The sequence below is a fragment of the Syzygium oleosum genome, unplaced genomic scaffold (genome assembly GCF_021117445.2).
Source record: "Syzygium oleosum isolate NSW1041296 unplaced genomic scaffold, Sole_v2.1 Sole_v2.01, whole genome shotgun sequence".
NCBI classification, from domain to species: domain Eukaryota; kingdom Viridiplantae; phylum Streptophyta; class Magnoliopsida; order Myrtales; family Myrtaceae; genus Syzygium; species Syzygium oleosum.
Window position 1 is genome coordinate 28,987,909 of NW_026607485.1, and position 14,538 is coordinate 29,002,446.

The window sequence follows — 14,538 nt, forward strand, 5'->3', positions numbered from 1 at the left end:
GATAATTTTGTGCAAGAACTTAGTTACTTGAACACGTCATAATTTCCGCAAATACAAAATAGTAAAAGATTGCAACGATTTCAAAATGGCCAAAATACAAGTTGGTAAGTGGCCGAGATAATAGATTTTATAACTAAAACTAGCTAATAGTTTTGCCGCGGTAAATTGGTAAAAAACTCAAATTACTGTCAATAATTTTTTTTTATAAAAATTAGTATCATTAAAAATATCGGTAAACTCTAAAAATATATAATGATAGATCATGGCAACGGTTAGTTTTTTTCGAAATAATCAAATAAAAGCCGATAAATGAATTAAAACAATGTCTGCTAGGTCCAAATCAGTTTGTAATTTAATGGGAGGAAAATTGATAGATTAGGTTGCTGATGGCTGAGTAAGTTTAATTATTAAAATGGTGGATTAATTTTAGAAGTCTAGATAAATAGAAATAATTATTTTCACGGATTTACATTATCTTCCCAGTCCGACCGTTATGTGGTTCAGAACTGTGATATGACCTTCTCTCTCTTGTATGTGTCTCTCTGTTTCTCCAGGTTACCTTGTCCGCATGGAGGCGCTGATCAAAGCAGCGATCCCCGCGCCGGTTCATCTCCCGAACCGCTCGGCAGCGACCCAGAGGCCCCCGAATCATGTCTCAGTCCGTCGCTCTCGGTGAGTGCTGGTCAGCTTATCCCCTCATCTACGTGCTTGCCGAACACGATCTGGGAACGATGTCGGAGCTTGTCGGGTAGTTTTTTGGTCCTAATTTTGGAAGCCCATCTGGCTTTTTCGTCCGCAAGAGTCGTTGCTTCTAGGAAAAACCCAACTTGAATATGAAGAAGAGAGCCGGGTTCTGCTGAAATTGATGGTGGGAAATGAAAAAAATATGGAGTCACTACGAAGAGAAGCGTGGAATTAATCTCGAACTGGTTGATCTTCTAGTGCGAATACAGTGCAGGTTGACAGGGTGGATTTGATTACTATGTGTCGGTTACTGGCCTCTTCAACCATTTGTCGCAGTACTTCGGATCACCCGATCTTTTGGACTGATCAACATTGATTGATAAGTTGGAGTTTGTTACGCATGTCATGATGGCTCTGCTTCTATATCTCTTGGTTGGTGAAAGTCCCTGTTACACTGATTACTGAAGGTAATTTGTGACGTCGATGGTGTTAATAGCGAAGGGAAGGTAGGGGTGGTTAGATATGAGATGTGTCGAGGTAACTTAATTGCTTGTGGGTATGGGAATGTGGATTAGGAAGTTCTGGGATTTCATCGTTTAAGGTCAAGTTGGAGCCTAGAAGTATTGGCAGTGTGGTAAGGCCCCTGCAATGTAACCCTTTCATAATCTGTTTCTTTCGTTTACACGAACAATATAGTGTCTGTGAACTACGAATGAAGTTCAACATTTAGCGGTAGCTGGGATGAAATTCGTAATTGAAGTCTATTATGGGAGATTGAGGAGTCTCTCAAATTGTTTCAGTATCCTTATTGGAAATAGATTACTGAGGAGGCCGAAGAAAAATGTTATTTGATAGTGGGAAAAGGGGGAAGGCATTTTGTGAAGTCATTTCTGTAGTTTCCAGTGATTAGGCAGAGTCTGCAGCAGCTAAACAACTCCCTGAACCATTTGGACCTCCACGCCTGTTATCAGTCATTAAGCGGCAACTTGAGGACCTAGCTATTGGCTGTACAAAGCCAGATCAACAAGCAATTTCCACTGGTTTTTTCTCTCCTAGGAGCAATAGAAACTTTTTTTCCCCTTTATTCTTGGGAGTGGAGGTGGGTGTTTATTGGTTGGCATTTAAAAATATTTGGTGAAGGGTGTGATGAATTAGTTGGCCATCTGGTTTTGATTTTCCCTTGGACCCAAACTATATGACATTTTGTGAATTCTATAGTTGTGTGGGCACTGACATTGTTTTGGGGAAGCACTTTACTCATTGAATGGAATAGCAACAGAAAAAGTCAAAGTAAAATTTTACATCTCAACCATGAGAATGTTTTGGCTGCTGTAATGTAGAGACTAGAAGAGTTTGATGGTATAAAACTTGTTATTTCTTAATAAAGTGAAGTTGAACACATGCATTTCTAGTTACTCCTCAATACATCGATCTGGTTGCTGAGTTTAAACCTCATAGATTCTTACTTCGAAATGGTTCTTTTATGGGGTCCCTTGATGTCTTATATGGTGGATTTTCTCATACTTTATTAGAATAAGCTTAGGATATCTTGACACCGTGAAACAATGTTGTGGCGTCTTTACTTTGATCAAATCCGCATGTACATTATCTAATTCAGCAGCATCTCTGCAGTGTTCTTGAGCTAGTAGGCATATTAGTTTATTATAAAGGGAAATGTCTACTTTAGGTGGCATTTCTCTTGTTGCTCGTGATTTTTCTAGCTTCAGTGTAACTGATCACGGTTTTCTGAAATTTGCAATTATTGAGGTATCTGAGATTTATTTCCCCTTTCATTAAAGGTGAACCATTCTTTAATCAAATGGTTGTTTTATTAATTCATATGTTAGTTATGCTGTTCATCTTATCGCCTATTGTTAATTCCAGGAAAAATGGGGAAGTGAATGGACTATATTGCACTCCCTCACATATTGGGTGAGTTGCTTTGCTCTTTGGTTTCATCTAATACGTATTGCATTTTTGTGTGGTCTCTCCATCTTGATGTCTGATTTGGAGCAATTTTCATTGTAGATCGGAAAATCAGGGAGATGAGCAGATGACAGAGGTATGTAGTGATATTCCTCAATCCTCAATTTTTTTCCTTATAAGCTCTTCTGCTAAATAGGTAGCATTGATTACAGGAAATTAGTCAGCCATCAAATCTTGAAGCAGAGGGAAAACATGCCGACATCTGGCGGCGTTTTAAAGAAGCTCAACAAAGTCTGTTTATCTCTTTTCCTGTTGATTTTGATTCCGTCTGTCATCTCAAAAAGCCAAATATAATAAAGAAAAGAGTTCTGTCGGACATCTCAACACTAGTTATTACTGATGTATTGGTTGTAATTGGTTTTAATCTGATTCTTCTCATGGTTCCATTCAGATATTTTGTATTTAAACAAACAGCGACTCCTGGTCATTGAGGAGCTAGAAAAAGTAAACAGAGAGAAACAACTGTTGCTTGGCCAGATAGAGCAGTTTCAGCTGCGAAATCAAGCTGCTGATGGGAGAGCTAATGGCACTGTAAGTTCTATCCTTCTCTGGCTGGAGAGTTAATTTGATCTGGATATGCCTTATGTTGTCCTTGTTGTGCCTTCCCCCTGAACAATAACCTTTGCTCGTTCAAATTATTAATTTAACTGAATACTTATAATTTTGTTGCCTTAAATTCTTTTTGCAACAAAGACGTATTTTAGCCGTTCATGGTCACGCATGGTTCTGTGCCTTTTCTCTCCTACCTTCAATTTGTATTTGTATATTCATCCCTCTTTGACAGCCAGAAGCTTCCCTTCCTACTAGAGGCAACTGAGTCTTCGGTCAACTATGTTTTGCTATCATCTTTTGTAGGGATTTCTATGTCATGTTGGTTTCAATCTATGCAGGATAGGCTATCAATTTTGTGGGAGTTGCTGCATCGAATAGACTCAATGGTCCTTACACAAAAGGCCAATATTGTGGAGGCATCCAATTGGAGGAGGCTAATCATGGATGGCAAAGTTAGTATAGCTTATGTCTTCTCTGATGTCCTGGACCAAAGAGATTCAGAGCTTCTTGAGAAACTTCGCCAATTTGCAGATGGAAGCAAAAGGTAGGTTTGTCTAGGAGATATATACAGGTTTTTTCATGTGCTGTAAAATATTTCATCATCACTAGGACAGGAGATCATGACATGTGGCACCATATTCTTTTCTTGTTTTAAATTATAGCATCCCCTTGATGTGTTTTCTTTTTAATCCTTTATCGAGTACACTCATAATTTCCATTGACTTGCATATTTCTTTCAACAATTATCTGTGATCCCTACTAATTTTGCAGTTGATGTCTTTTCTCTTCAGGAATGGTTTTCACATTGTTCAGATATGCACTGAAATGGAACCTTTGGTCTATGTTGGATCTTTGGCATCATATGTAACAGGGTTGAGCCGTGCACTACAAAGAAAGGGCCACACTGTAGAGGTTATTTTACCCAAGTAATGAAGGACCTTCTCTTTCATGCTTTATTTCTGCAAGTGCATGCAACAATTTATTTATGATATACCAATTCTTAGTAAAATCTTCTTTTGAAACTTTTTCGTTTGCGGTAGCATATACTTAACATAAGACGTTGGTGGAAGGATGGAATAAGAGTTCATGTTCACATCACCAGAGTAGTAAAGCTGGTCATTCAGTTGAACTCTGATTATAATTCTCGAAAACTATAAACTACATTAATTAATTTAAACATTACAAGTTTCGATAAATAAGGACCTGCTTACAAGTAAAAGATAAGGCCTTAAGCCTTGAGTTTGAAGAGGATTTTGAAACATGGAGGAGGATAATAAATGATAAATTTAGTATATTGTGTAAAGCTTTCTCAAATAATAGAGTGGGAAGTGATCAAGTACCTGCATTGCCTATCTAAATCCACCATTAATGAAGCATACATTCTTGATGGACTTGAGCCTCTTAGATAGGAAAACTTAACCAGAGAAAATTATGATCTCCATATCTAGTCGAATGCTACCTTTGTCAACTCCAAACAATTCAGAAATTGCGTAGGCATTATAGTATGCATAGGTATTAGAATGATGTTCCTATATTCATTGGATTCAAGGTTCAAACTAAACGTATCTTTCAGGTGAATCTTAAAATACTGAAGTGCAAATGAGTAGATGCTCTACTGATCTATTATATTGTAATTTGTTAATTTTCCCCATCAAATGATATAACACCCTATCTCATATTGCACGATGTAGATTATACTGTGATAGTTTCACCACAACATAATGTAGATTTTTTAGTTTACAGTCCTATAGTAACTGAAATGTCACATATGGTTTTTGTGTTTATTCCTGAGCATGATACTTGTCATTGTAAAACAAATTTCTTGTGATATCTTGCACAAAGGAATCGTCAGATGTACTTGAAATCAATATATCTCGCCTTTAATCATGGGTCTTACTCAAAACTTCTTATATGTATTATCTTAGTTTATATTATGTTAGAAAGCATGTGGGTTCTTCACCAAACCTTATGATTTGGTTCGATTTCAGGATTCATAATTTTGATATTCCAATTGATGATTTCTACCTTGATAGACAATAGTAAGATGCTTGCTGGCTTGCAAATATTCACAACTGCAATACAATGTACTCAAGCACGTCCCCGCAAAAAATAAGATAGCTAATGATGCCGTGGAGCTAATTACTAAACTGTCTCTCTCTCTCTCTCTTTCTCTCTCTCTCATGTGCTAGCGTGCATGCACATATACACACATGGACATTACTACATGTCAGAATGCCTTCACGTTTCAGGAAAATCTATTAGAGCTTTTTGCATTAAATAAAGAAAATTGATTTGGTAAGTCTAGCATGATATGACTCAGGTATAAATGTTGGAACTTCTCATACTATTATTTAGGAATCTACTTTGGAAACAGGTATGCAAGGCTGAACCTTGGAGAGGTTCAAGGGCTAAGAGAAATCGAGGCAGAGTTCTATTCATACTATAATGGTCAGCTGCATGGAAATAGGATTTGGACTGGGTTAGTCGTTTGCAATCTTTTCTGTTCATGACAGTAGTATTTACCTCTGATTAGAGAGATTGGATTCCTGATAATGACTTCACAGGTTACTGTTTTATGTGGAGTTGAAAATGGACACAAGAACCTTTTTGGTTGGACATATTGTGATTGCAACTAACCTCTCGCTCTTTTCATGCAGAATCGTCTGTGGTATTGGAGTTACTCTCATCGAGCCTATATTTTTCTTGTCCTTTTTTAGCCGTGAGAAGATATATGGCTACTCAGATGACTTTGAGCGGTCAGTTCAAAATATTTGTTATTTGTTGCACTTCTTCATAATGTGCTTTTCGAAACCTCTGGTCTTTGACAAGACCAAGGATACGGTGTGAGCCCATGTCTAGAAATTCAGCAGAAATTATGAGGGATAACGACATGGGTAGTCCCTGAACTTTTTCTTGATGTTCAAAATCATCCCTAAATCTTTTTTTTTTTTTTGTAAATTTAGTTACTGAGTTTTTCAAAATCCGCTCAATGCAGTCCTGCCATTAGAGGCATTGCCAAATCATGTTCTTTTTTGCTAACATGGATTACCAACTCAGCATTTTGTGGGCCAACTCATCTTGGGGGCCCCCTTAATGGAAGACGTGGAAGCATCTGAACCGTGCAATTGGACATGTAAGATGCCAGCTTGGACACTTAATGGTCAATTAGTGATTTCAGATGCCACATCAACAATTTCCTTTGGTCTACTTAACGGAAGGAATCAAACCCAATTTTCGAAAGTTTAGGGACTACGCATGGCATACCCATGATTATAACTTTTACAAAAATAAAGAGAAGGAAGAACAGGATGACCTAGACCGAGCGGCGAGTGCATGTTTGCGTGTCTTGTCTGCCTTAGATGAGTCATATGTTTTGTTCAGCTTAGGAATAATATTCCATTCTTACCGGTGATTGTGCCTTTATTGTCTGCTTACTTTGTTTGCTTTGCTTAAAGACATGTTTAGTTTTTTTTCTGATTCTGCTTCTGAATAAGACCTTACGAATTTTGCTTCCATCTTTAATAGTTTTAGAAAATTCAATCCAAAAGTTTAAGCTGATAAATGAAAAAGACTGCTTTTTTTATAAGGGGCAAGGATTATACTTTAAGCCACATTTGTCAAACCACTGTCAAATATTTGAAACCTTAGTTTATTTGTTGAAAGCGTGATTTAAATTTAAATACTACAGCAAATAGCAATACCATATGTGTCAAACATTACCTTCTTGCTACTTTCAGGTTTTCTTATTTCTCCCGTGCTGCATTAGATTATTTGGTCAAAGCTGGAAAGAAGCCTGATGTTTTGCATATACACAACTGGCAAACTTCTATTGTAGGGCCTCTTTTCTGGGACATTTTTGTGAAACAGGTAATGCTGGGAGCTGCATTTTTTATTATTCCGCACTCAGGTGTATTTTATGTGGGTATATGTGATGTTAAAATCCAAGGCCATCTCCTACCTCTTTTTGGAGCATATAGTTGAATGAGGATACAATCGACACTTCAAGAATAAAAACGCCCTCTGCCTTCAAGAAGCTGTTTTCGTAAACCTCCTTGTCTTATTGGGAAAAGAAACCTCCTTGTCTTTAATTTTGTGCAAATTATTTTCTCTAGAATAAGGTATCAATACAAAACAGGATTAGCTTAATTGCTATTGATAAAGAGAAAATAAAACCATTTCTGTGTGAGGTGGTCTATTCGTTGGTTTTCCTATACTAAAACTGCGGTTAAATTAAAATGGAATTAGATCAGCACAGTAATTGCTTTCATCTGGAGATAATAGCGAACTCGACCTGCATGCGGCTTTAAGTGTAAGGCTAATGCATCACATAATCAGCCACTGTAAGCATTTTATTTTGTGACTACCTCATCTATGTTCATTGCTGAATCTGTTTTATAGGTCAGTTTTCTTAAAACTGAAATTACTTTAATGCCCTATAAGAAAATAAAGCTCAGCATCAAGCACTGGACTCATTATAGAAGAGAAAGTAGCATTGTAACATGCTGAATAAGAGAACGTCAGTACGCTATAGCAGCATGCTAATATGCTTATGGAAAGGTTTTACCATTCTCATCATTCTGGCATTTAATTATATGCAGTCTCTTCATTGTCTATGTTTTCTTCTAACAAAATCTTATTATGTTTATTTGTAGGGACTTGAAGGTACAAAAATATTACTAACTTGCCACGACCTTAATTCACAGGCATGTAGCTATTTGTCCTATCTGGCTTGACCCTTGTATCCCGGACCTCCTCATTGACTTCATTTGGTAGAAATCAGTGTCTTGAGCAACCTCAAAAGCTGGCTCTAAGTGGACTAGAACCTGCTCGTCTTCATCGCCCAGATCGTTTCCAAGACAATGCTAGGGCATCCCTTGTAAACTTGTTGAAGGTAAATTTCTTTAGGTAGAGATTGAATAAATTGGCATATCAGTTTCATGTGATAATAGTGTAGTTAAATTCTTAGAAGTCTAATTTTAGAAATAAGTTTACCGAATTTATTGTTTGAAAGTTTCTTTTTACAACTTGTCAAGTGGTTTATGCATCTGGATCTCATTTATTATAAAAAAGAAGCAAGGAAAAGAAAAAAAATTCACTTTAGGACAGCCTTTTGTTTTCTTTTTATGTATTGGCTATTAGTCTGCAGCTCTGGATTGGGATTATTTGTCATTTTACCAAATTAATATACTTTGAACAGCTATTTGTAGTTGGCTGTTAAATATCAAGCCTGGCCGATATATCTCAGTTAGAGATTTCTGAGCTTCACATCGATCAACATAACTTGGCCACTACCTCAATTATTCGTTTTGATCCAGACTGGTTTGGGCTTAGCCCAGTCTTCAAGATCCATTATGCAATTATCAGAAAGTTACATTCTAGTGTCTAAAATCTACAAATTTCATCCTGAGAGAGAGAGTTTCTACACATTGATCTAGGTAGAATTTGGAACCTTCAAGTAAATACAGAAAGCTCATTCAGAAAAGCGTTCCATACTTCCATCAATGTTGTTAGGTCTATTCTTTTTCTCCTTCCTGATTTAATGATAGAAGAGCACTTTTTCATTCTTTCAAATTACTGTTTCTTCCAAAACCTTCATCAATTAACTTACAAGAATAGTTCCCCATCGTTATTATGATCATCTTCTGCTGATAGAACTTTTTGGTTCTCATCCTCAAGGCAGTTTGATCAGTTTGAACAGATGGTTGTTGCATTGCTATGATTGCTCTTCTTTCTTGTGGTGCGGAAAGAACTCAGCCATTAATTAGTTAGTATGCACTTGGTTTTGGGTGACCCTACTTTCCAAAGTCTTTCTCTGTTTGTCAAATGATTTTCGGAGAGTATAAATGCCTAAGTTGGGAGATGATTTTCTGCTTTATTAGTTTTAATTTTCAGGCAAAGAAGAGAATGACTTTCTTTAAGTAATCCTATAAAGATGCACTGGCAGTACTAATCAGGCATTACCTCCTTGTAGATTTTAATGAGCAGTGACAATGGGCCGGAGTATGATACCTTATGAGCTATTTAAACTATTTATGTTTAACATCATAATCTTTTGTCTTATGTTATTGGATCTAAATCTTACTAAATTATAAAGAACAGCCAAAACATATTTCACCTCTTGCCAAAAAATACACATAAAGCAATGCCAGCAATAAAATGAATAATGACGTATATTACTACATCAAAATAATTTGGAGGAGTCTACATAACTCTCCTCTTATTCAACGAATCTATGTAGATTCTAAATTTAAAGCTAAATCTTTCTCATCCTACAACAAGCCTTTTCTTTTAATACATATATGTGTGAGTATATTATTTGAATTTTTGCACACACTGCTCTTTTGGGCAATGATAGTAAAGCCATCGCTAGTACCAGAAAAAGATTATGGGAATCCATCACAGAAAGTCACCTTGTTTACTTGAATTTTTTAAGGGATTAATTTATTCCTATTTCTTCGAACATTATCCATATCAAGCTTGTGTCCTGGACTTGCAATTGCCATTGTGTTTCTTAAGTTATTTTTTACCATCACTTACCTTTTCCTTTCCTTTTTTGGGTAAATTTCCAGGGTGGAATCGTATACTCGAACAAAGTTTTAATTGTTTCATCCATGCACTCCAAAGGAAGGATAATCCGTAATTTTGGTTATGGTTTGGAGCCCACCTTGGCAACTCACAAGTAATGTTTATTGCACACCTCTTTTTTTATCAGTAGACTATACATTTCAACAATGTCTTTGTCCTTTCCTATGAGTGCAAGAAACTAATTTTAGGCAACTTTTGTCCGGTTTTTTCCCTATTACAGTGCTTCATATTGTCAGTAATCTTATTCCAAAGTTGATAGCTTTTCTTGGGTATACTTTCATCACAGGGACAAGTTGCTAATCGCTCCCAGTGGGTTTGACAACTCCACATGGGATCCTTTCCAGGACAAATTTCTTCCCAAAAACTACAGTGCAGATGACTTGGAGGGTAAAGCAATTTGCAAAGTTGCATTGCAGCAGCATGTGGGTTTGCCTAAGGATGCTTCTGTTGCACTCGTGAGTATTGCGATGAAATCAAAAACTATAGAGGATCTATATTCATTCATTTGTTTTATGGTCTCTCTGTGCATGACACTCTACATTGAGTAGTTATAGAGCATCCAAATTTCAGTTATTTCATGAAATTGATATTTTTTCAAATGTCTTGGTAGCTGCAAAGATTGTGCAGGCTGTCATTGCATTCTATTATATCTCTCTGTCATAATCCTACAAATACCTTGCAAGCAATACTGCATCCAATGTCAGATATTAATCTATATGAATATTTGATACCTTCATTGTCATGTGATATATGTTTTTGCAATTCTGGGAATGAGGTAGTCTTTCTACTTGGCAAAACGTGGGATATGGGTTGCAACATTTCTGCATTGTCACTTCATACAGATATTGAACTGATGCACTGTCTAGGCATGGATTAGTTTCTTTCTCTTTATATTTTTTATTCAACATCTAAAAGCTCATAGTGGTAATAAATGGGGGGACAACTATGTACTTTGGGCCTTCCAGCACCTAATAAATGAACTATTTCCCAATATTCAGGTTGGATAATCTGAAATCACTTGAGAGTTACTTGATTGTATAGTATTCTGAAATTACATATAGCAGCTTCCAAATATTGTAATTCAGATTTGTATATCATTGGTTTAGTAGTGCCGGTCATGTCAAATGGAACTTATTTAGTGAGCCCAGTTTCTGAATACTATGGTTCTAGATTCTGTTCATCTTTGATTATAAAATTCAACATGCTTTTCGTTGTGCATTTCCCTCAATATAAACAGAGTTCCTTATTTCAGGTTGGATGGATCTACCAAGAAGTATCAGATATTGACCAAAAGACACTAAAAACTGTTGTCCAGAGCATCACACATGGGGGTGGCCAGGTTCATATTATTTATCTGTTGTTTACCAGATGAATTAGTAATTCAGCTCCCGGAGGATCACTTTAAGGTGTGGCAGGTTGCCGCCATACAAATAAACTTGAGGAGATAATGAGTTAGTATTATATAATAAAGTACCTAAGCAAACTGGCCATGACCTATGCTTTGAGATGCTGCAAATTGAGAAATCTCATTTACAGGAAAGAAGGTAATTTCACCATAGAAGTGTTCTATCCATTCAGATGCAACATTTTGATAAGGCTTTAACTTAGAATAAATTCTTCGTGAGATATTTACAATGCTGTAATGTCATCGACAAATCTGTGCAGCTTATCTTGGCAAGGATAGACAAGTTGACAAATCTGGATAGGGCCTCTGAATCTTTCGTGAAAGATCTGAAGGTATTGGCGGGAACGGTTGGTTTCCTTTGTCCTTTCTGTTGACATGCTGTTACTGTCTAAACACATACCCTATTTCTTGATTTTTGCATGAAAAGATAATTTCTTTCCACTGTCCTTTTCCTTTAACAATCTTATCAGATTTCCTTTGCTGAAAGAAAAGTTTTGCTTTCAACTGCTTGGTTCTCAGGCTGCCCGGCCACTGCAGTTGTAGTGGAGTAATGTTGGACTTGCAATTCTTTTCTTATATTGCTACATGTATGAGGGTTATATCAGGGCGAGGATGTATCTTAACTGCACTCGATCTTCCAGAGTGGCTAATTCTTCCCCTCCTAATTTTTCTCATGGGCAGGATGAAAACGTGAGATTCATAGACAGATACGATGAAGCTCTGTCCCACTTGATATTTGCTGGTTCTGACATTATCTTGTGTCAGTCTTTTGAGGATCCTACACTACAAGTGCCGGTACGTTAAGTGCATGATATCATCTGCAGCTTATCAGCTATTAGTACATTGTATTTTCATCTGGTTTTTGCTGGCACAGCGTACTGTGTGCCAATATTAACATTGGGGAAGATAGGTTATAGTACTGCATTACTTTTAAAAATAGGCCCTTAAGATTATCCAAACAATGCCAACTACTGTTTGAAGTAAACTTAATGAATACATGTTTGAGTTTACTCTAAGTCGTGTTTCTGTAATCTGTTGGATGGCTTTCGTTGCTAAAATGTCTCTTGGTCTCTCTAATATTTTATCGATTATTGAGTAAATGATCTTGAGAATTCATGGGAACTAGAGTTGCAAAGCCCTCCTAGCTGCTGTTTTATCTCTACACAAAGGAATCCATTGTGGAATTTGCTTAATCCATGGATAATTAAGGTGCAATTGAAGTTTTTGCAGATGAAGGCATTGAAATATGGAGCTGCTCCAGTCGCAATGTCTTCTTCTGATGATAGATCCAGGTGACCTTTTTCGTGCGTTGATCCATTATTAACCCATATGATGTAATTTGGGAGCATGCTCAAGTGCCACTATTTTTCACCATTGGCTTCTGAACAGGCACATTGTTGATCCCGACCATGATTTCTCAGAGTACTCACAGTTCATGAAGTCCACATTTGAGAATATATCTCTCAACAAAGCCCTAGAGGAAATGGTGAGTAGCTTGCTAATATTCACAAATGTTTAGATCTATTTATCCCTAAGATTAGAAAATTAAATTTACCAGCTCCCGCAAATGTTTCAAGTTGCTAGTGGATCTTATTCTTAGTGGTATCTTTTGGACATTTGTTACCTGTGATTTTAGAGGAGTAATCCTTCCAAATGGAAGCGAAAGATGGCGGATGCAATGGACAAGGACTTCTCCTGGGATGCAGAAACATGCGACATACATATCTCTGCTTATGCAGCTTTACAGAACTTGTAGAGTAGTTGTAACACTATGAGCAGGTGTATAACTGTATATATAGCCGTCGATCATAGTACTAGATAACCTCTAGAAAGCCGCTTTATGATCATAGTAGTAGATAACCGCTAGAAAGCCGCTTTATGATCGGGGAATCCTTCGGAGAGTGCCTGCAAATTGGCCCGATGCCCGGTTGCTAAGAAGAATTATACGATAAAAACAGGCATCATTTACAGGCCATAAAGGCTTTATGTAGTGTAATTCTTTGTTTCAAGGTATCTATTTTCTGTGTGCCAATAAATTCATTGTTGTTGTTAATGGTCGGTCCAATGTCATGGATGTCATTGTTGTTGGCCTCTTTAGCAGTGAAGTGTAAAAGGTGATTGCCGAAAGAACCCATGCCTAACTTGCACCGCAGCGTTAGGCTGCTCGGGATGGCTGGCGATGCCAGCAGAGGTGGGAGCGCGAGAAAGGAGGCTAGGACTCGACGTCGGTTGCAATTGCGATTTCAATTATGAGCTAGAGGTCGAGTGATTGGAGAGGAATCCTACATATATAGGGACGGGGCGCGGGCGTTTTTGTAGGAGGATAATTTTGTCACTCCAATTAACAGGCTGTGCCCACAGCATTTTTGGCCGTGGAAATAGACTTGCCCTCATTGTTCAAGCTGTGACTGTTGAGCGATGTGGCTGGGGCCTTTGAAGACCCATTAATCGAGAGATTGGGCTGGGACACATGGGCCCAATCAATGGATTCAGTCTCAAAGGTCGAATCCATAAAAAAATTGGTCTTGGGCTTGGGCTGACCCGAGCTAGCCAATACCAGGGCACGGGTCGTTGGGCGGGCCTAGGTGTGACAAACTTTAAGTATGCATTTAAATAAGTGTTTCGTTATTCCAAAATCAACGCCGCTAAAACTTACTTCATCACTTAATGTATGGTCTTGAGCCCCTCTGGCTGTATCGAATGGTTATGATTCAGATTGAATATTCAATAACAGGGGTGGACCCTCAAAATAACATCTAGAAGGGGCAGCCGCTAGGGGTGAGCATGATTCCAGGTTCTACCCTGGAATCTAGGAATCTGACCAATGGGAACCTGTAGGTTCTATGTTTTAAGGTATGCAGGGTAAGTTCTAGGTTCCAAAAATTGGAGAACTTGTTTCGATAGGTAAGTTCCAGATTCTAGGTAGGTGGAATCTGGAACTTGAACCTATCTTCTCGTGATCCTGCGATGTTTTATGGTATTAGATGATGAATGTATGATTTGAAAACCACTAGTCTGAGCTTTCATTTTATAACTTGTTAATATTTCATATTTTTCATGTGTCTAAATATAAGTTGTGGTTAATTGATCATAACAGTAAGTGGTGGTTATTAAATGTGATGATTTACTGCAATTGTTCAATTAATAATACAGGCGGAACTTAAGTAGACTTTGGAATCGACCCTTGAACTGACTCTTGACAAGCTTGTTCAGCAGTGTTACGTTCATTTTTGTTTTATTCAACTAAAAATGCAATAAAAAAAAGAACTTGTGACAGGGTAGGTTTTAGGTTTTAGGTTTTAGGTTTCGACGGGTAGGTTTTAGGT

General features: G+C 37.4%; 1 protein-coding gene across 5 annotated transcripts; it reads left to right on the forward strand.

Moving 5' to 3' along the window:
• The first annotated feature begins 491 nt into the window (after positions 1-491).
• Positions 492-13,229, forward strand: LOC115685240 (uncharacterized). Of its 5 annotated transcripts, XR_008817850.1 has the most exons (21): positions 492-672; positions 2,563-2,616; positions 2,713-2,746; positions 2,823-2,901; positions 3,062-3,201; positions 3,561-3,766; positions 4,014-4,148; positions 5,597-5,701; positions 5,880-5,978; positions 6,960-7,089; positions 7,875-7,925; positions 8,003-8,113; positions 9,792-9,901; positions 10,094-10,262; positions 11,060-11,146; positions 11,473-11,559; positions 11,894-12,007; positions 12,443-12,504; positions 12,602-12,698; positions 12,849-13,035; positions 13,074-13,229. XR_008817850.1 is itself a non-coding variant. In XM_056317396.1 (20 exons), the coding sequence occupies exons 1-20, from the start codon at positions 533-535 to the stop codon at positions 12,966-12,968; spliced, it is 2,130 nt and encodes a 709-aa protein (XP_056173371.1). In that variant the 5' UTR covers positions 492-532; the 3' UTR covers positions 12,969-13,104. The 5 variants fall into 5 exon arrangements, 4 of the variants coding, with proteins under 4 accessions (XP_056173371.1, XP_056173385.1, XP_056173376.1 ...); XM_056317396.1 differs by having other exon boundaries at positions 12,849-13,104; XM_056317410.1 differs by having other exon boundaries at positions 11,473-11,544; positions 12,849-13,104.
• The last annotated feature ends 1,309 nt before the right edge of the window (positions 13,230-14,538 follow it).

Coding starts and splice junctions, on each gene's coding strand:
- LOC115685240 (XM_056317396.1), top strand. CDS start 533: ATGTGTCTCTCTGTTTCTCCAGGTTACCTTGTCCGCATGGAGGCGCTG. Junction 10,263..11,059: donor AGGATGCTTCTGTTGCACTC/GTGAGTATTGCG, acceptor TCCTTATTTCAG/GTTGGATGGATCTACCAAGA. Junction 12,008..12,442: donor ATCCTACACTACAAGTGCCG/GTACGTTAAGTG, acceptor AAGTTTTTGCAG/ATGAAGGCATTGAAATATGG.